This window comes from Dysidea avara, chromosome 6, assembly GCF_963678975.1.
Source record: "Dysidea avara chromosome 6, odDysAvar1.4, whole genome shotgun sequence".
Classification (NCBI taxonomy): Eukaryota; Metazoa; Porifera; class Demospongiae; order Dictyoceratida; family Dysideidae; genus Dysidea; species Dysidea avara.
The window spans coordinates 39339734-39361335 of record NC_089277.1 but is presented as its reverse complement, the minus strand read 5'-3'; the positions used below and the strand labels follow the sequence as shown (position 1 = coordinate 39361335).

General features: G+C 37.4%; 2 protein-coding genes across 2 annotated transcripts in view; one reads left to right on the top strand and one right to left on the bottom strand.

The window, feature by feature from the left end:
• Positions 1–21602, top strand: part of LOC136258989 (golgin subfamily A member 6-like protein 6) — a 79979-nt gene that overhangs the window by 30445 nt on the left and 27932 nt on the right. The window lies entirely within an intron of this gene.
• On the bottom strand, positions 1446–8412 carry LOC136258517 (synaptotagmin-like protein 4). The gene is made up of 6 exons (XM_066051833.1): positions 8250–8412; positions 7964–8170; positions 2379–2878; positions 2125–2255; positions 1712–2008; positions 1446–1654 (listed from the first exon to the last, which is right to left on the bottom strand). The coding sequence occupies exons 1-6, from the start codon at positions 8357–8359 to the stop codon at positions 1610–1612; spliced, it is 1290 nt and encodes a 429-aa protein (XP_065907905.1). The 5' UTR covers positions 8360–8412; the 3' UTR covers positions 1446–1609.

The following is a 21602-nucleotide window of genomic DNA, read 5'->3' as shown; positions in this document are numbered from 1 at the left end:
ACTTCAAAGCAATAATTCTTGCTATGATTAACAGTCCAAGGGCTTCACAACACTACAGTATGCATTGCCATGTTAGTGGAGGGCTCATGTGACTATAACATTGTCATATTTATAATTAAAGTATATAGCATAAGTCAGTTACCAAATAAGGTAACATGTGCATGGTTCTCATCAATCTTATTGGATGGAGTTTTTTCCTTGGACCTTGTAGATTGACACCTTGAGGGTATTATCTGTGTCAGAATATGACACACCCATCTGGACTCCCCGGTAACCTCATCAGTATACATCACTGATCCACTGTAAACACTTCGCATGTCTGACATGCTTGACTGGATAGGTGCGATAACATATGCATGTATCATATATCAGTAGTACTGTACATATATAACAGGGATTCCTCAATGAAGGATGCCTACCAAAACCCTGCTGCTAAAAAGCAGATTTGAAATATCTCATGTGACGAAAAGCATAAGAGTCTTAGCAAGAGTTAATAATAGAGTATCTAATGCCATATCTTGCATCATATCTAAACATGTACACAAGTACCAATATTGGAGTTTTAAAAATTGCCAAAACCCAAGCCTACCTGCCAACCTGACCACAGTCAAATGACTACAGAAATTAAATGACACATCAAGCAATCACCATTTTGCAACACAATAACAAAGAGTGACATGTGCCTTTTGGGTTTTAAGTAAATGGCTTCCCTATATGCCTTGCCTCCACCTTTCATTCCCAATTCACTAGTTGTACCCTTCTTCATGCAAGAAAACCATGTTTATCTTGCTGCATTGACACCTTCTTTTAAGTGCATAATTAATTATCATAGAAATACTAATTTGAAGCATTACATCACTGTAAGAGGGAGTAGCTAGCTGTAAGAGGGAGTAGCTAGCTACCTAGCTGCATAAGAGGGAACTGATAGCTCTCTGTAAGAGGGAGTAGCTAGTTAGCTGTACTTATAGCGATCAATCACACCCCCTAATGATCTAGCTGATCAACATCAGTTTTGCTGCAGAAGACAAGACACCACTTCTTCTTGACTGATCAAGTGGAATATCTCAAGGCTCCATCAAGGTCAGCAGCAGGACTGAGACACACTAATAAAGCAGTCACCCTAACATTGCGATAATTATTCTAATAGAAGAGTCACTTGTGTATATCATAGCTGCACTATAACAAATAAAATAATTATTAATGTAATAATGAAGTAGGGATCCAAGCAATAAAAGTAGTGAAACAAGATAATTAAGGATGCTATTACAAACATAGTTGTGTGAGAAGGTCTGTCCTTTGGAATCGAACAAAATTAACAGCAGAATTTTTCCCATAATTAGTAGTAATACCATCAAACCTAGCTATCTTGTTTCACAACATTTTATTGCTTGCACCCCTACTTCATTTTTGATAACTTATTTTTGATAATTTTCAATACACTAATGATAAACGTGTGTGTGTGTGTTTGTGTGTGTGTGTGTGTGTGTGTGTGTGTGTGTGTGTGTGTGTGTGTGTGTGTGTGTGTGTGTGTGTGTGTGTGTGTGTGTGTGTGTGTGTGTGTGTGTGTGTGTGTGTGTGTATAAAAGTAGCATTACAGTACAGTCTGGTATTAGAGATATCTGGCTACTGCTGTGCTCCTCACACTACCATCACCCTATTGTAATCATATTATAATTATACTGTCATGACTACATCTATACCACATCCTTACATCTGAGCTTTTCAATGAAGTAATACTGACATGATTCTTCATTGTATTTTGCTTAGTTAAATAATCATTATCTAATTCAAATAAAGCTTTCCTTTCAGATTTTTGAGGAAACATAGGATTAATAGTTTCTTCTCCATCACCATTGTTACTCGGATATACCAGGATTGATTTAGGTTGTTTATAGTTGATCCTCTTTAGATCTTCATCACTCGTCTCACCATCATCATCATCAGGACTACTCCTTGTTACATCACAACTACTAGTCAGTAGTGTGTCCTCACTGTCTGCAGTAACATCCTGGAACAGCGTGTAACAACTACAATGAGAACTCGCTTCACCTGTATATATCTTTTACACCACACATGACATAATGTCTCACCATGCACGTGTGCATCACATGACTGGAAACTTACAATATCATCATCATCAAGTGGAGTAGGACTGATCGCAGTTAATTGTGTTGGTTGAGGTTTTAAACTGTTGGGTTTTACCATACTGTTGAGTGATTGTGGAGGTGTCCTAGTTGTTACAGGTTTTGGATGCACTGCATGGGAAAGGACAAGTTTCTGTTCAGAAACCCAACAACATTTACTAAACATGTATAGAGCCGGTTTACACATCACACACACACACACCACACCACACAAACACACACATAGTGACGTACTTTGTTTATAATCATTGGTAGAAATTACAGTCATTGTGGTACTAGCAATTTCTTGAATGCTCTGTTGTTCTTTAAAACTGTTTTGCTTTTGATGTTGTTCAGCTACTATTTCCTTTTCCTTTTGTGTGCCTTGTTTATTACTACTTGAGTAAGTTACAAACATTCTGGTAGGGTTGCTCTGTTTATGAATGTGTGGTTGTTGCTGCTGCTTCTGCTGTTGCTGGAGTTTTTCTTCTTCATCTATAGCTACTACTACTTCTTGTTCTTCCTCTACATCTTCTTCATCACCATTGTCTACTTCACTTTCCTCACCTGTTGCTTGTTGAAACAGTTCCTGGTTATGGTAGTCCTGTTCTGTTTCGTCTTCGTAATGAAGCAAGTTTGATTGTTTGCAATGAACTTCTTGCTGTATTTCACTATCAATCATATCAAAGGGTACGACCAATACATTAGAAGGGTAAAGGTAGACACTCAGCATCTGCTCACTGATGTACAACTTCCTACACAACCATGTGGTGGGGAGATCAAAATTTTATACCGGTATATCCGCGATTACATAGTATATGGTGCAATATACTGTAGAACAGTGACTGGGATATCAGACCAGAAGAAGGTGTACTTGAATGGAGACAATGGTGAATATTGAGGATAATGACACAGAGTTTAGCACATGTAGTTTATTGCAGGTCAAAGACAGCTCTAAATACCAGTTAAAGAATTTACCTTGCTCTCATGCTATATGAAAGATACCATTCAAAGATTGGTCTTGAGACAAAAATTAGCACTCAGCCTTGCCTCATTCTATAGTTGTCTTTTGACCACTCTTTTGCATGCCAGTCTAGGCTAATAGCCCGTGCTGCACTGGCTGACCAATCAACCCAACCAGTAAGAGGATTTAATTTATAGACATACATGAAGACTTTGATGATGGTTAGCAGCAGTGAATGTTCTTGCTATATTTTGCTGTCATAAATGGATGAGTCCTAGGAATGCCTAGGATATTATGCTTATTAAGTAGAGGTGTACCGATATACCGATACATATCGTATCGGTGGCCGATATAGACATTTCTACTATATCGGTGGGAGCCGATATTGCTGCTAAAAACCGATACGATACACCGATATACAACTGAACTATCTTGAGGACACTGTCCAATGATCAAGCCATATTATAAACCCTATTATTTAGCTAACAAGGGCGGAAAACAGTAGTTCTCTTCCTTGTCTAAAAGCAGTGCGCTACGCAAAGCCATTTAAGTGCGTGGATAATTACTATTATATTATATTTATTACTGTGCAGCAATCAAAAGATTATAACGCGCAGGTGTGATCATAAAAGTTACTTAAGCTATTACAAAATTCATTAGGGGTAGAGGAATTAATTACATCAGCAGGGAGTTGGTTCCATAATTTGATGGTTGATGGGAAAAAGGAAAATTTGTATGCATCAATTAGAGTCATTGGTTGGTGATAGTAGCCACTCCTTAAACTTGAAGTTTACTGTTTTGTTGTCACAAAGCTTACCAATCATACAACAAACACTCATAGTGGTGGGCCTGGGGAAACAGCAAAAAGATGAACCAAGAGCACAGCATAAAACAATCAGCCATCTCTACGAGCCATTAAAATGTGGAGTAATCCGGACTAATCTTGGCAGTGGCATGTATTAAAATATTTGTGGGTGCCTTATAGTCTGAGCTGTCAATAGAGGCCACACCAACATGGGTAACCAAGCATAGCCAATAATCTTAAGACTGTCTACAGTGGCTAAAATAAAGTTAAACATGGCATATGTGGTTCTTCAAACATAAATAGCTACACTTAGTTATATCGGTATATCGTATCGGTATCGTATCCGTTTGAAAATGATTAATCCATTTCGTATCGGTATCGTATCGGTTTAGTTTTCTTATATCGGTACACCTCTATTATTAAGTACCACAATCAAAAACTGTTAGCCATTACAAAGACAGGCTGCACTCATCCAAGCCTACAACAAGAGTAATGCAGGTGCAACATGGGCAAAAATGCCAAGGATGATTGATTTCAGGAGTACTCCATGAGTTTCTAATTGTTTTGTGTATCTAGTGTGTACCTCAGGCTGATGGTTCTCTAGATCTATAATTAAGTTCTTCCTAGGTTTGTGCTATATGTCAAATATAGCACTCAAAGAGTGGTCTTGAGATGAAATATAGCACTCAGCTGCAGCTTTGCCTTTGTCTCTCGCTCACTCTCTTACATGCTATATTTAACTGTTATATAGAGAACCGTCAACTTGAGGTATTCAAGACAAATGAAACTATTAGAAACTCATGGAGTAGTCTTATTTTTGGTAGAACAGGCATTGTGTCTGTGTTGCACCCACACCCAAAAATTCGATTCTAAATGAAATATTGCCTTAGTAACAGGAATGCTTATATGCATACAGACATCTTATTGGTTAACCAGTTGCCTATCAAACTAATGAAATTCATATAATATTCAAATGATAGTACAAGCCTGCCCAATATCACACCATGATTCATTATTTAAGTGAATTTATTAGCTCACATATTACAGGTTTTTGCAATCGAATTCGGCGACTTTGCAATTGAATTCGTCCCGTTTGCAATTGAGTTCGTCGCTTTTGCAATTGAATTCGTCCCGTTTGCAATTGAATTCGTCGGTTTTGCAATTGAATTCGTCCCGTTTGCAATTGAGTTCGTCGCTTTTGCAATTGAATTCATTCCGTTTGCAATTGAATTCGTCGGTTTTGCAATTGAATTCGTCGCTTTTGCAGTTAAATTCGTCCGTAACAAGAATGGCAGCTGGAGGAAACACGAAAACATGATGTAGCAGCTGCTACAAGAACTTGTTCAAGTACAAAAGTAGTAAACAACTCTTTATAAGGCAATAATTCTTCCTCTACAGCCTATCCAGCAACATTCCAAACTCTACTACGCCATTCGCGATGGGTGTGGTCACTCGCGAGCAAGTTAATTAACTTGTCAGACAGCTATCAACTTCGCGTACTACCAGCTCCAATTACTTTCTAGTGTCGCAAGTGTAACTCTCCAAGGCATAAATAGTTCATCTCTTAATGAACGGGTTGGTTTCTTGGAGCCGTTTTGTTTATGACGAATTGTAATGCAAACGCGACGAATTCTATTGCAAAACCGACTAATTCAACTGCAAAACCGACTAATTCAATTGCAAAACCGACGAATTCAATTGCAAAACCGACGAATTCAATTGCAAACGGGACGAATTCAATTGCAAACGGGACGAATTCAATTGCAATACCGACGAATTCAATTGCAAACGGGACGAATTCAATCGCAAAGGGGACGAATTCAATTGCAAAAACCTGTAATGTGAATGCTCTAAATGGCAAACACCCTACAATTTTCCTTAAACAATTACTTTTCTGCAAGCATAAGCAGCGGAAAGGGGGGCTAGGGGGCTGAAGCCCCCCGAGGGAGGGATTAGCCACCCTCAGAATGATATCATGCCAAACTTATCCTTCTTGGAGTGGGGATGAAAACCGTGATAAAGATCGATATACTCTAATAGAACGTTCAAATACCCTAATAGAGCAGTCAAGGCCCTCATATCCTAAAAGTAGTTTTTAAAAAAGGAAAAGTTGCCTACAGCAGGAATCAAACCAGGTACTTCTTACTTTAAGAGTTAGTGTCTTACCACTGTATCAAGTGTTTCCAAGTGGCTATAGGCTGTTTTGTACTGTTTATAAATGCTATATGTTCATTAACCCTGTAGTCAACAGCTAAAAGCTTTGCCAAACGTTTTTAACTATAGTATGTTCACATTGAGCTGAATCCTGAAAAACAGCTAAATATTAAAAGTGGATTTTTTCTCAACGGAGTTAACATTTCAGCCAACCAGATGACTATTGGTAACAGCAAAGGTGTCAACAACAGACACATACGTTTTGGCTCCATTACAAGTTCGGGAAAGGACTGTAATGGACACTGTACTTATATGGCTTCCCCATAGGAAATGTGTTGTGAAAATTTTGATTGGCCATAAATATTATGTCAAACATTTGAATAAAAAGATTTTGAAATATTTTTAGCGGGTCAAGCAGTACTACAAATGAGCCAAATTTCAAGATCATGTGTAATTGCATCCATGAGTTATTAAATGTTTTTGAGGATTCAGCTCAACGTGAACATACTATAGCTAGCCTGTTTTAAATAGTTTGACTAAAAGTTGGTGTGTTTAGTTAATTAAAATACTTTAAAATTGCTATAAATTAATTTTGGTGAACTTTGAGACATTGTGAAAGCTAAAATGGCTACAGCTTCTGGGGGGCTGCACCCCCAGACCCCCTACTGCCAGAGACTATACTCCAGTCAGCCCCCCTCATATCAACTACTTCCTCCTCCACTGTCTGTAAGTACTCTGTTTATAGAGCATTCACTAGTCACAAAATTACTGATTATGCTGTGTTTGTGTGCATGGCTCTTGATTATGCATCCCTAGCCACCTGCCTGATTCTTCATCTATTGCAACTACTGTACATTATGATAGCGGTTGGGTTAGGATTTGATTATTGCCGTACTGAGGCATCTGGCTACACCACAATCCTACAGGCCATTAGCTAGATTAAGGGCCATGTGTATCAAAGGTGAATTCGGGGTTTGGCAAGGGAGGGGTACACCAGGGTAGTAGATATATGGAGCAGGAGGTTTGGGGGTGCAGCCCCCCCAGACGCTAAAGGTATTTGTATGTTTCAGCACTGAAATATTTGAGTCTTATGCACAAATATCTAAATATTATACTTCCTTTTCTAAGTGACTTGCATTGTTCAAGAGCTGTAGGGATCAGTGACAGCTAGTTATGACTGAGACTATTGTCTTACAAAGGGCCATATGCATTTCCTGACATAATAGTTGCAACATACCTGCAGCATCATACTTAGCCTATGGGATGGTGCTGCCGGTGAAAGTCTTCAAACTCAGATATATGTAACTGTGGTGATGTGGATTATGAAGTGTTATACGTGGTGTTCTATTAGAATATTAATCTTGACCGACTACTCTATTAGAGTATCTCGAAGTCTTGTATGGGGAGAGGGCCGACACACATGTCCCAATGCCCCTCCCCTGGTTCTGCTACTGTGTATATACCTACTCACGTGTACATATGTGGATTTTGGCTGTGGGTTCAGTTTAGGCCATCGTTATTAAATTCCTTGTTTCCCGTCACCGACTGCATCAATTTTTTAGGTAGCCACACCAAATTTTAATTATTTGATTATAGACCACGTGAATGCACTATTTCATGATAGAAGGGGCACAAGTTTTAAGATAAATACATTAGTTGTACATATAAAAGCTGAAATCCCTCCACTCTTGCTCAACACTGTGTATGGGTGTACAGTCCTGTAGCCTTCAAGATCGAGATACGTACTCTAATAGATTGAAATAACAAGAGTCAATTGCATAATTAATAACCAATAATTACCTCCCTCCCGCATCGATTTTTGTTCCATTGGGTGATGGGAAACAAGTAACATAATAATGATAGCCTTAGCTACCCACAGACCTGCTTATTTAAATAAAACTTAGCTACTAGACTTACATTCGGATGTGGCAAAGTTTACAAATCCACTGGTGAGTCTTGTACGAGCAGTGGACCCGTTCACGTTTACATGTCCACTGGGAGCAGGTTGGGCACATCTTCCCAGAGTCTAATATCCAACCGAACCGGATGCCACACTGAGCGCAGAACGTGCCAGCATAATCTTTGTACTTCAGCGAAATCCTGTCGATATCTTCATGTAGTTTCCTACAGTAAACAGACAGGATTATGATATGTTAGTGTTCCACGAGGATCAGCAGACCCGGACCAGTATATTATCACGTACTGAATGCGCTTTTCTTCTTCGTTCTGTAACTTGAGGTCTTCTTCGATCACGGAAAGAATTGCCTCTCCCTCTTTCTCAGTAAGAAGTGGCAGATGGACTACCTGAGACATGCCTGCTATACTAACCACAACATCCCCGGCTCGCCGATTTATGTTCGTTAGCTATGCACCTCGCATGCAAAGGGTGTTTCCCCACAAACCTTAATTACATATTATTAGCTATACATTCCAAACACGGTGGTGTCTATTCTGCGGAACGGAATGATGGACTAAACTACGGAACGAATGCTTTCTCAAATTAAAGCTTGCAGCTTATCATTGCTGAAACTTATCGGCGGACCTCCAGCGGGTGATTAAACATACACCCAAGAAAGATGAAAACAATTAAAGGAATGATTGTGGGTTCTTGTTAGTTGTCACTAGCAACGAAATATTAATAATTAGCTGTCTCAGTGATTATTCTCCTCCCTGATATACCAAGCAGTGCTCTGATTTATTTATAACATGACCGGGGCGAGTTTGTTACTGCAATATACATTAGCTGATTGGATGTCACTTTCATCAGTTTCAGAGCACAATCACAGTAAAATGTCCACAAAGAAATTATCTCCAAGAAACCAGAAAGACACTGGTGACAGGAAAAGGCTAGTTGATCACGACTTTATATTAGCATAATAGCTATATATGTGGTTGAGTGAGTGAGGTATCACTTTCAGAAGGTTCAGACAACCATGCATGTGAAAATTGATAAGATGCATAAATTCATCAAATTTTAGTTGCAATGGACTAGCATAAGTAGCATTTTAAACTTTATTCTCGGTAAAAGCTAGGAAAATCTTACTGAGCCTTTAACTGCAAATATTCTAGACTTATATATATATATGTGTGTGTGTGTGTAGTAGTAGTAGTAGTTGTAACATGGGCACGAGTGATTTGCCTGAAATATACGCACAAGCACGAGGGCGCAGCCCAAGTGCGAGTGCGTATATTTCAGGCAAATCACAAGTGGCCATGTTACAACTAATATATTCCACTTGGGTGACTCACCTGCAAGTGTACATGGAAACTGCAGGAATGCTTTGCGAGTGTATTTATATGGGACCATGTGACTTTCGATCGTGGGTAACGTCGTAAGAGCAACGACAAGGTGCTGCTGAGAGGCCGAACGTAAGTGTATCGTCACGAGCATGCAGATCGCTTCGATTGTGGATACGCAATTAAACACAGGAAGCCCAAATACGGGCTGAATAGCTCATAATGAAGCTTAAGTGCACTATAAAGTACTTACTATACTAGCCATGAATAAGGCCACTCCAAATAAATTCTCTGTTTCCCATCCACCACCCGCATCTAGTTACTGTCAGCTCTATTATATTCCATTATTCCGTATTCTTCCATTATTTTCCGGTTATTGTTGCATACTGATAGGCTCATTTGAAACCATGTCAGCTCATGTGTCAGCAGTGCTATCAAGTCTGCACAAACTTCATGTTTGTGCTATTTTTGCAATTTCAAAAGGAAGGAACAAGCTTAAGCATACTTATATGCAGCTTTTTATGGTTGTGCAAGGCAAATAATGGCTTGAAAAGCTGCCAACCTTATAGTGAATAATGGAAATGAACCGCCCGCCCGCATGCAAATATGCTTGAGTCCAGGACGGGAAACAGAGAATTTATTTGGAGTGGCCTAAACTAAAGCAGTGAACATGTTAACAGCACTATAATGGCCTAGCCAATTAAGCACCACACCCAGTTACTACGCGTGTGTGACATCACACCATGTGTCAAAACAGCAATATAAAGACGATACAAGTGCACTAAAGTACTTACTTTTACTAGCCATGAATAAACTAAAGTAGTGAATACAGGCCTGCCAACTCTCACGGTTTCACTACCCTGCTCAAGGGCAGCAGATCGATCTCACGGTTTTTGAGGCCTGCTAACTCTCACGATTTCACTAACCCTCGTTGGATAGAATCTCACGGTTTGTAGCGCGAATGTCACGGATTTCAAGTTTAAAAAGTCGAGACTTTTTTTTTTTTTTTTTTTTGGTCTCAGCATAGCATCTACCAGTTTTTTTTACTACACACTGCAATACTACAATAAAGGTACAGAAATCTCAATATTTTTTTACTTTCCAGGTTGGCAGGCCTGTGAATACTATTAACACTAATGGCCAAATCAATTAAGTGCTACGCCCAGTGTCTGGACATTACCACATGACTATTGAATGCAACATGATCAGTATAAACTAACCTGTGACCTTCTTCATTCAGTAAAACAACGAACTTTCTTCTTCCCCACGCAAGTCCATGATCTATGCTTTGGCTCACTTAACAAAATTAAAACCCACTATCGATCCTGTGAAGTGTCGCTATATTAAAGCAGAGGAGATCACACAGTTTCATCAAAGAAATCAAATCATTTCTGAGAATGCTTGGAATGCATTCAGTAATGAGAATAGGAGGTAGTATAATATATTATACAATTATATCACACCTAAGGGAATATAACTACCTCCATTTCTCGTTAATGCATTCCTGAGCACTGATAGCAGTGCTATTATACCACTTATACACCTTCTCTCCCCTTTGAAGTGAGGTGTGAAAGTGGTATATATATATATGTAATTATAATTATGTACTAATTAACATATAATTATCATAAAGTATGTAAGTACACTGATTTGAGTTTGATGATCTTCTTGTTGGTGTTTCTGACTGACTAAAAACTTCTCTTTCCTAGAATCTTTTTTAGACAGCACTTATTTATTAATGTGTGAGCCTTATAGGTTTTGGATTGCAAGACATTAAATATCCAAAAGCATTCTGACTGTATAATATCATGATTACTGAATTCAATCTCTTCTCTTTATCTTCTAAATTTTGAGCCTGTCCAGAACCAATTAATTTTCAATAGAAATCCTACTTGATGCAGTCTTACAAGAGAAAGTTATATTTCTATTTGCAGTACCTATATTGTAAATGAAGAAAAACATACAGACAAAGTAATAAAACTAGTACAATTACAATAGGGTGAATTATTCTAAAAATTGATGTGAATTAGAGTATTTGGCTAGGTTAGATATATAGTTTGAAAGCAAAATCATAGATGAAAAAAAATGAAGTGACTGGGTCTAGGATGATGGTAGGGGTTGGAGATTAAAAGTGAGGTAATCTTTTGTTCTTAAATAAGTTGCAAAGTGGGTACTGCATGTACAAATCAAATATGATATCAATTTCATCACGTTGTGTACAACATAGATAATCTTAAATTTGTTCAGCTATTTATATATATATATATATATGTATATGTTATACTACAGATATCATGGTATTCGAAATATATACCAAAAGATATACAAACTTAGAAAAGATGTTATAGTGCGAGGCGAAGCCTCGCACTATGGCACCCTTTCCTAAATATGTATATCTTTTGGTATATATTTTGAATACCATGATATCTGTAGTATAATATGTTAATACAACATCTCGTCTCCCACTTGGAAGCAGTAACAGCAATTTCTAATGCTTTTACACCATTATTAGTACTGGTAAGTAATTCCTTGTGATTAGCATGCTCAAGGAGTATGCACATGTGTTGCAGCCTGCAATCTTCTTGAAAATCGGTCCAACAATCCATAGCAACTGTTGCTAGGCAACAAAATGTAAACCTGACCTAGTTACATGCTTTTTGGTGGTTGCTTAGCAACCGTTGCTATGGTGTCAAAATCATTTCTAAGATCTGTAGTGGTTACCTAGCAACGGTTGCTAGGCAACGATGTTGTTGCTAGGTGACAGGTATTGGTTACTATGGTACCAGCAGTTGTCAAGTCGGACATGCCTAACTGGTAAAACAACTAAACACTATCAAAAAATTTTAGCCAATCAGATGCATATATCAAATGTACAAGTGATATACTAATCCTATTGGCTAGTTTGCTGTAGTATATCAAAAATATACCACAAGCTGCTATTGGAGTTTTTGTACAGGACACGATATTGATGTTGTATTAATATATATATATATTAAGTGCTATCCCACTAGGTACCTGTGAGAAGTATTTTCGAGTGATTCCCAGTCCAGCTGGTCCAGTGAGATCACAAGTTCATGTATGTATTTGTTAAAAAGTTTGGTTAACTACCTCACTGTTGGGTTTCTACTCAGAATAAGAAAGTTCTTCTTTTCATTGTTTTTACTCACTTTTAAGATAAGGCAAATAAGTGCTCATTTATAGTTGAATTGTTCATATTTTAGCATATAATTATGCAAAATTAATATATAATATTATATTCAAAAAGTGGTCATGTGACCGAAAACTACGTTCAAAAATGTGACATGATTCTTATTTATTTCTTATACCTTAGTATGGCTTCTACATCTTGTAGTGTCATTGCATACACCAGCTGCAGTGCATCCAATGTAGCTATTATGAGGTCATGTGATCACTTCTTATAGTGTATTTTAGATGTAGAAGTCATTATTAAGGCGTAGCTACATACTGTACAGCGTTGTGTCTTAGACCATTGTAAACTGATTATAGTTACAATAATTTTTAATATAATATTTGGTGACTGTCTCTGAGAAACGCCGGTTTTAAATATTCAGAGTGTTGTGTAGCTGGCCAATGGTGTATGGTAGCTGGCCAATGGTGTATGGTAGCTGGCCAATGGTGTATGGTAGCTGGCCAATGGTGTATGGTAGCTGGCCAATGGTGTATGGTAGCTGGCCAATGGTGTATGGTAGCTACGCATACCAAATTTTCACATGTTTTACAACAATTTCTTACCTTCCTGATCATCCACTGAAGAAGTAGTCAACAGTACTTGTTTGTGAGTTTATCTTAAAGGTTACCTTGTGTGAAAATCCCCAGGAACAATGAAAATAGGAACTTTCTTATTGTGAGTTGAAATTCTGTGACTTTTCTGTGCACCTGCACAATATACGTAGTTAGCCAGTGGAGATCTAGTGGCAATTGATATTCTATTATTCTATATGGTTGTAAGGTAGCAGAACTAAAAATAAGTACTGTTATGGGTGACATAATAATTTAGTTCTAGTATACTTTAGAACCACCGGTAAATTTTGGTTCTGAAACTAATTCTTGAGATTTTTGGCTCAAAATCTAAAAACTAATCTACCAGCATCTGACCACAATTGGAAAATTTTTGAAAATGGCTATCTCAATATTGAATCTTGAGGTACTTTTGGTCAAATCCCTGTAGTAAACTAAAAGAGAGGTAAGATGCATAACACATAATATTATGTAACTTTGACTTTATAACTTTTCTGTGCTATTTTAGCCTGACTTTTACAACTAGCCCAATCACCATTTACAACTAGCCAAAAGTCTTTTACAACTGGCCACAACTAGCCCCTTTTTAGTCCCTGCAACTTGTTCTTGGAGGAGGTCACTCTACCACTGGACAAAGTTGACTGGTCCAACCCTTCTGATAAGTGGTGTGGATTGGAGGAACTAGTGAGCGCTAGCTTTTGAAGATAGGGCACCTAGTTGTCTGGGGAACAAGTCACTATCTCTACTTGGTCTTGGAATTTTTCTGTTTTCAACATATAGCTACATACTTTTTCACTGAGATAGCAATAAATAATCATAACATAGTGGACTGAATGTGCTTACTATATGACAAGTCTATTTTATATAGCCACATATATAGTTCAAACAGAAAACTGGGCACACTACAATGCAAGCATTATGGTATGTGTACAATGAATACGAGTATGTGCCCCTCACGAATACTTATCACAACTCAATACCCCACATGTAAGACTTAATATACAGGAACAAAGTGTTATGTTATGACACAATGTAGAATCATAAACTTTGACAGATAGTTTTATGTACGAACTAGCAATTAATAAATACTCTTGATAATGATTGTACTAACAGGAATACAATGTGTGTAGGGGAAGTTATGTACTTTATTACATGAGAGGATCAAGTTACTAGGGAAGTTATGTACTTTATTACAATGAATACGAGTATGTGTCCCTCATGAATACTCATCACAACTCAATACCCCACATGTAAGACTTAATATACAGGAACAAAGTGTTATGTTATGACACAATGTAGAATCATAAACTTTGACAGATAGTTTTATGTACGAACAAGCAATTAATAAATACTCTTGATAATGATTGTACTAACAGGAATACAGTGTGTGTAGGGGAAGTTATGTACTTTATTACATGAGAGGATCAAGTTACTAGGGAAGTTATGTACTTTATTACAATGAATACGAGTATGTATCCATCATGAATACTTATCTCAACTCAATACCCCACATGTAAGACTTAATATACAGGAACAAAATGTTATGTTATGACACAATGTAGAATCATAAACTTTGACAGATAGTTTTATGTACGAACAAGTAATTAATACTCTTGATAATGATTGTACTAACAGGAATACAATGTGTGTGGGGGGAAGTTATGTACTTTATTACATGAGAGGATCAAGTTACTATAAATTGAGTTCCATAAAGTATCAACGGTTCTATGTGTCATTGTTGATGATCCCATAGTGATCCTACATATCTGGTTGTTTGGTCTACAAGTAGTAACATACTGTATTGGTCACTGATTGTGTTAACCAAACCAGTTTGAGTCCATGCACAGTTGAAACCAAATGACCAGAGGTTACCTCTTGTAAAAAGTGTCTAGTTAGGTCACTGTGTATAAAGTTACAAGTCTAAACCAGCCAGCTTCAGGGGAAGATCTTCCGAGGGGGAGCTAGGGGCATCTATATATAGTGGGGGCTAAGATATGTGGCAACTAGTAGCTATGTTTAGTACAGTGTGCAACATGCTTTACCTAGGGGTCTGCACAGAAAATTTAGATTACATTCAGCAATATTTATGACTGAACCTTATGAAATAAGTATATGTGTGTTGTGAGCCAAGTGAAAAAATTATTTTCCAGCTAGCAGCTGTCATATAAAGGTTCTCGCAGTGGTTACTATCTGTCATATAAAGGTTCTCGCAGTGGTTACTAGCTGTCATATAAAGGTTCTCGCAGTGGTTACTAGCTGTCATATAAACGGCACAACATAAATACTGCAGTATGGTTCAAACTGAGTTGAAATTCAAGGTGGGAGAATTGTATAAAAATTAAGAATCAATGATGCATTCAAAATGAGAAAAGTAGTATTACACACCAATGTATAGCAGCAAAGAGTTTGTTTTTGTGAGCAGTGATTGAAAGCTGCAATAACTAAATTTACAAGGTACACAATAACAATGTCTTCTTGCTCCTGTAGCTCTAAACAAAATTGTGTCTAGGAGTGCAACCACCAGAAACTGTAAGATATTTAGCCTAAACTGATGCTAATAACCTAAAAGCCATGTTGCAACTGTTTTCAAATAATTTTCACCAGTTATTTATGGTTTGGAATTTGTGAGTCAAAAAAATGGAATTCATGGTGATGGTGCATTGTCATTTATAATAAAGAACAACTAGAAGTAATGCTTTAGTTGCAAAAAGGAATCATTTTAACCCATTCAAGTTTTAGCTACCAGCATATATATTCCTTCAGATAATGTTTCTTCTGAGATTTCTTAATCGGTGTTTTAATGGTGATACGTTTGCCTTTAACAGAAGGCAGAGTCAGCAGAGGCAGAGTCTTCTCCACTATACATTTCATCAAAGGAAGTTATTCTCAAAATAGCTTTTCAAGAAGAATTGATGTCTTATGATTCACAGTATATATTAAAAGGTTTAACTTTTAAGCAACTATGGCAGAATGTTTGGCACAATGGTCACTGCTTGAAGGTTCTTAGTTTACTAATTTGTTAAGATGCCTTACTGTAGTTATACTGATAGTAAAGTGTCAGTAAATTTAAGTATATGGAACATAATTATTTTACTAAGTTTCAAACTCTCAGTAAAACATTAGTGAATGCGGGTTTACTGAAAAACTACTAAAATAACAAACAATTAACTGTTCCATATACTGGGGATATACCACTGTAGTAAACTAAGATACTTCAAGTAGTGGGTGAGATAACAGAGTACAGGTCAAGAAGAAGAGGTTTGATTTCAGCTTACACACCGGTATTTGTTACTTATAGAGTTTTGATGGCGGATACTCTATTAGAACAGTTGACAGTTTTATTAGAGTATTTTGATTTTTAGCAGCTTTTAACAGTTTTATTTCTGAAATATAAATTTAACCCAATCTTGTTGATTCCTAGAAGAGATTAGCTCTTCTCTTCTCGCTCTTTCCATCCTTTTATTGCCCATGCATGCTTTAGATGCAATTACACTTGTACTATAGCTTCTATACTATCTTTCTAGCTTACACATAGTTTGGAGGGGGTGGTTTAGTATCCCATGCACCCCCATAAATCCACCTTTGAGCTTGATAATCCTCAAATGTGTCATTTGTGCATAAAGTGACCTGACTAATCTAGCCACCTGTTTAATAAGGTCACTGTGTAATATGGTCAGGAATTTTGACACAGAAGAGACCAGAACAAAATAATTAGAACCATTACCACCATTGGCTACTCCTCTTAATTTTGTACCCTTAAATTACCCAATAGACACACACAAATTTTGTAACATTGATGTTTTAGAGATATATACTAACCATGAACTGATCTAGGAATTACAGTGAAAAAGGTTGACGCAACTCCAATCATGTGTTTTTTATTATTATTTTTTATTCTAGGTGGAAATAGACAAGCTACATACTCAATGTAGTACATATACATTTATTTATTTAAATATTTTGGCTTTATGGTGTGGAAACACCAAAGGTCTGTTGGTAGCAACCAACAGCCATAAAAATCGACAAGTAAGGCCACTCTTCTTACTCATTTGGCATTTTTGATGTTATTAAATTCAATTTCAGATAGTGGAGGTCAGCAATAAACTGCAACAGTGTGTTAAACCTCGCTACCGCTTATATGACTGTTCTATTAGAGTAATTTATACCAGTGCGCAATCAAGATACTCTAATAGCACAGTCACCCTATTAGAGCATTCAGTTTGTATACAGTTCAAATTACTTACATAATTTAAATAGTTTGTTCATTGTATTTTATTAGTGCAATAATGTTAGTTTTCATTCATTTGATGCTGTTTCTGCTGTTGAAGAAAAAAACACAGGAAAAGAAGTGATATCCATAGCTACCAGCAAAATACACTGTAGATAAACTGACTGCATGGATGCTGCCTGCATGGAGAGTTACAGAGCTACAAACAAGTCACCCAGTAGAGAGTTGAGCTACAAACATATGAATTTAGCTACAAACAGTCAACCTGTAAAGAGTCCAACTACATATATATAACCAGTAGAGAGTTTAGCTATAAACAAGTCACCTTATAGAGAGCTCAGTCACCCTGTAGAGAGATCAACTAGAAACAAGTCGTCTGTACAGAGTTCAGCTACAAACAAATTATCCTGTGGAGAGTTCAGCTACAAAAAATTAAATCACACAGTAGAGAGTTCAGCTACAAACAAATTACCCTGTGGATAATTCAGCTACAAACAAATCACACAGTAAAGAGTTCGGCTACAAACAAGTCACCTTGTAGAGAGTTCAACTACAAACAAGTCACCCTGTAGAGAGTTCAGCTACAAACAAGTTGCCCAGTAGAGTTCAGTTACAAACAAGTCATCCAGTAGAAAGTTCATCTACAAAAATGTCACTCTGTAGAGAGTTCAACTACAAACAAATCACCCTATGGAGAGTTCAGCTACAAACAAACCATCCTGTAGAGAGGTCAGCTAGCAACAAGTCACCTGTAGAGTTCAGCTACAAACAAATCATCCAGTAGAGAGGAGTTCAGCTACAAACCAATCATCCTGTGGAAATTTCAGCTACAAACAAGTCATCCAGATAGAGAGTTCAGGTGCAAAAATCACACTGTAGAGAGTTCAGCTACAAACAAATCACCCTGTGGAGAGTCAGCAGCTTGCTTCAGCTACAAATTAGCCATGCTGTAGAGCGTTCAGCACATCTTTAGAGATAAGTTATCTGTAGAGGGTTCAGCTACCAACAAAACACCATGTGGAGAGTTCAGCTGCAAACAAGTCATACAGTATAGAGAGTAAAATGTCACACTGTAGAGAGTTCAGCTACAAAACAAGTCACCCAGTAGAGATTTCAGCTACAAAAAAAAACCCTCTAGAGAGTTCAGCTACAAACAAGTTACCTGTAGAGAGTTCAGCTACAAACAAGTCACCCTGTAGAGAGTTCAGCTATTCCAGCTAGTCACCCGGTTCAGCTACAAACAAGTCACCCCATAGAGAATTCAGCTACAAACAAGTCACCTGTAGAGGGTTCAGCTACACATATCTCACCCACAGGGTGATTTGCATGTAGCTGAATTCTACTGGGTGACTTGTTCATAGCTGAACTCTCTACTGGGTGACGTGTTTGTAGCTGAACTCTCTACTGTAGAGATTTTAGCTACAAACAAATCACCGAGTAGAGAGTTTGGCAATATGATCAAATACATAACTACATATATAAATAAAAAAATACTACATAAATCTACCATACTGGCCCATCTACGGAGATGCATCGCTAGGACAATGCAAGATGGACCGACTTCCACATATGCACAAGCAAGCCATCTAAAAACATGTCACCTGTGGAGTTCAGCTACACCCTATAGAGAGTTTAGCCACACTCTAGAGAGTCATCTACAAACAAGTCACACAGTAGAGAGTTCACCTACAAACAAGCCAACCTGTAGAGAGTTCAGCTGCAAACTAATCACTGCGTAGAGATTTCAGCTACAACTGAACCAATGGATAGTTTAGCTACAAACAAATCGCCCTGTAGAAAGTTCAGCTATAAGCTAGTCAGTGGTAGCTTTAAACAAGTTACCTAGTCGAGCGTTCAGCTCAGTTAGCACCTGGTAGTAGATTAAAGTAACTATAGTAATATAACTAGTTACATAGTAATTTGTTACAAGGATTAATTGTCCAAAATTGTAACAAGTTGGATAGTTACATATACTGTTAGCCTGTTGAGAATAGTTCATTTACATACCAATTATAACAAATACATGTTTAAATCCTCAACTGATTTACATCACGTTTCTCTTTCCTGTAGTAAAGAAAAAGACAGGTAAAAAGAAGCCCCAAAGCTGGCCTATGGCCTGCTTTGAAGTATACAGATACAAAAAGAAGTGATATCTAATCTAAAACAGCCAAGCTGTAAATACAAGGTGCGGCCCCAAAAAACCAAAGATGTGAAATCAAAGTTGGCGGCCAAGAAATGGCTGTGATGGTAGGTAAGAGGGGCAAAAAATTTAATAACAACAATTCAGGTGAGTTGGTGAATTTGTTGCTGAGTCCTAGGAAGAGGCAGTCATTTCTTGGCTGTCAACTTGGATTTCACATCTTTTTTCACCATGGCCATGGTTTATTGCACAAGGTGTTTGAATACTCTCAAGGAAATCTTTGCACATCACTCTCAAAATTATTGTATAGTTTAACACTGTGGTGGCCATATCTTTTAAAGGACACTGAATTGCATACTTCAAAAAGTGCAATGAAGAACCACCAACCTTAGTATCTAATTACTATTTAGAATATAGAACAGAATGTATTATACTGATGTTAATGTATGTTTATGAAATCGCCAACATCTTATTTTTCATTAAATCTATCAAACATCCGATACATTTGACATCTGTTATTTGTACTACCAGCACTGCAAGATCTGCTGACACAAAGCTATACCCTAAGACAGTGCACATCTACCTATTATAAGCTCATATTTTTATGGCTTACCCAGATTGTGGAACTCCCTACTAATAAATGACCTGTCTCAATCATTAGCAGTAGTTCAAGTAAAGTTGAATGAATTCTATGGAATCATTTTTGACAATATCCATTGTAGATTCCATTACTTGTGTCCTTGTACTCACAGCTCCAAGACTTCTGCATCAAGCAATTATAATTATTTGTAACTTGTAGGTAAGCGTACATCCCCTGTAGTCACCAAGGTTTACTGTGTAATTTCATCAGGTCCAGCAGCCTTGTGAGCCTCTAGTAGTTCAGCAACACCACTGTAATGTCTACCTGAATAGGATCAATATCTGGTATCAGTGGCTGATGGGGGCGTAGCTATCCATTGTGGAACATTGCCTTGAAATAAAGTAATTGATAAGGATTTTGGGCTTTTGGCCTTATCTAAATTGTCATTGTATATACAACTCCATCCACTTTCAGAGATACTACACCACATTGATCCTTATAATTTCTTTGGCTCTTTGATACCACCATTTCTTTGTAACAAAACCTTTCTTGTCACTGGGTAGCACTCAGTTGCCTTAGTAATTTGTGCTGTGAAGTGCTCTTTAGCACTAGAGCTGTGTATGTGTGTTTTGATATGAGTGAGAACATGAACAAGGTGATCTTGAAGCTTTAGAGATATCACACACATGGGAGAAATTCCACATGTTCATGATCACTTTGTATATTTGATACTACGTGGCTTATTATAGTGGGATTCAGTGTGTCATAAAGTTATGGCTGTAGCTTGGAGTAGCCTACCCTTTAACCTTTAAATGCAACCATTTACACTACCTCCAACACTCAACAGTATAGTAACTACAACACTACACGATCTTCCACTGTTAGGACATCTCTGAAGAGTGTAATCCAATGCTGCATCATTTAACTCCCTAGAGCTATATATAAAATCCCATAGTTATATGTGAAGACTTATCTACTACCTGACCGGAGTAAGTCAACTAAGAAGAAGACTTCAGTTAAGAAAGGAGTTGACCCCATCTTCAGAAACTATTAAGGTAGTAACAATCATTAACGTGGTACACTGTGAATGCCTGTTCAGTGCGATTTTTAGTGCCATGAGGCGAGCACGTGATGTCTTGAATGTATTTGAGTACAAGCCAATCTAGTGATGAGTTGAGAGAAGAGCCAAGAATAATAATAAAGTTTGTATTCGGAATAACTGCTTGCCAACAAAAGGAGCTCAGGAGTGGATACCGGAGAAGGGAAATGTGCTAGAAGATTAAAGTTGGGAATCAGTATGCTATCTGGAAGTGAAGATTAGCTATATAGTTCCATCAATAATACAGTAAGATAATAGTTCATAAGCTACATAAACAGCAGTGTAGGTTTCAGCTAGATAGATGCACACACAACTAATTTTAATGTTACTACCTACGGGAAGATTTTGTGTATGCATAATTTTTGGCTAGGCAGTAGAGGAATACCCTAGGATTTTCTCACTTCCAAATTCGAACCCCCTTCCAAAATTTCCTGGCTATGCCCTTGAATATTTACAATTCAACAGTACTTTACAGAAAATGATGTACAAATTTTCCATCAAATTTTAATCTCT

Bases quoted from the DNA above. Each gene is read 5' to 3' on its own strand.
- LOC136258517 (XM_066051833.1), bottom strand. From the start codon at position 8,359: ATGTCTCAGGTAGTCCATCTGCCACTTCTTACTGAGAAAGAGGGAGAG. The intron at 2,879-7,963 runs GTAAGTCTAGTA...ATGGTTGTGTAG, and splicing joins AAACTTTGCCACATCCGAAT to GAAGTTGTACATCAGTGAGC. The intron at 1,655-1,711 runs GTAAGGATGTGG...TGATTACAATAG, and splicing joins CTTCATTGAAAAGCTCAGAT to GGTGATGGTAGTGTGAGGAG.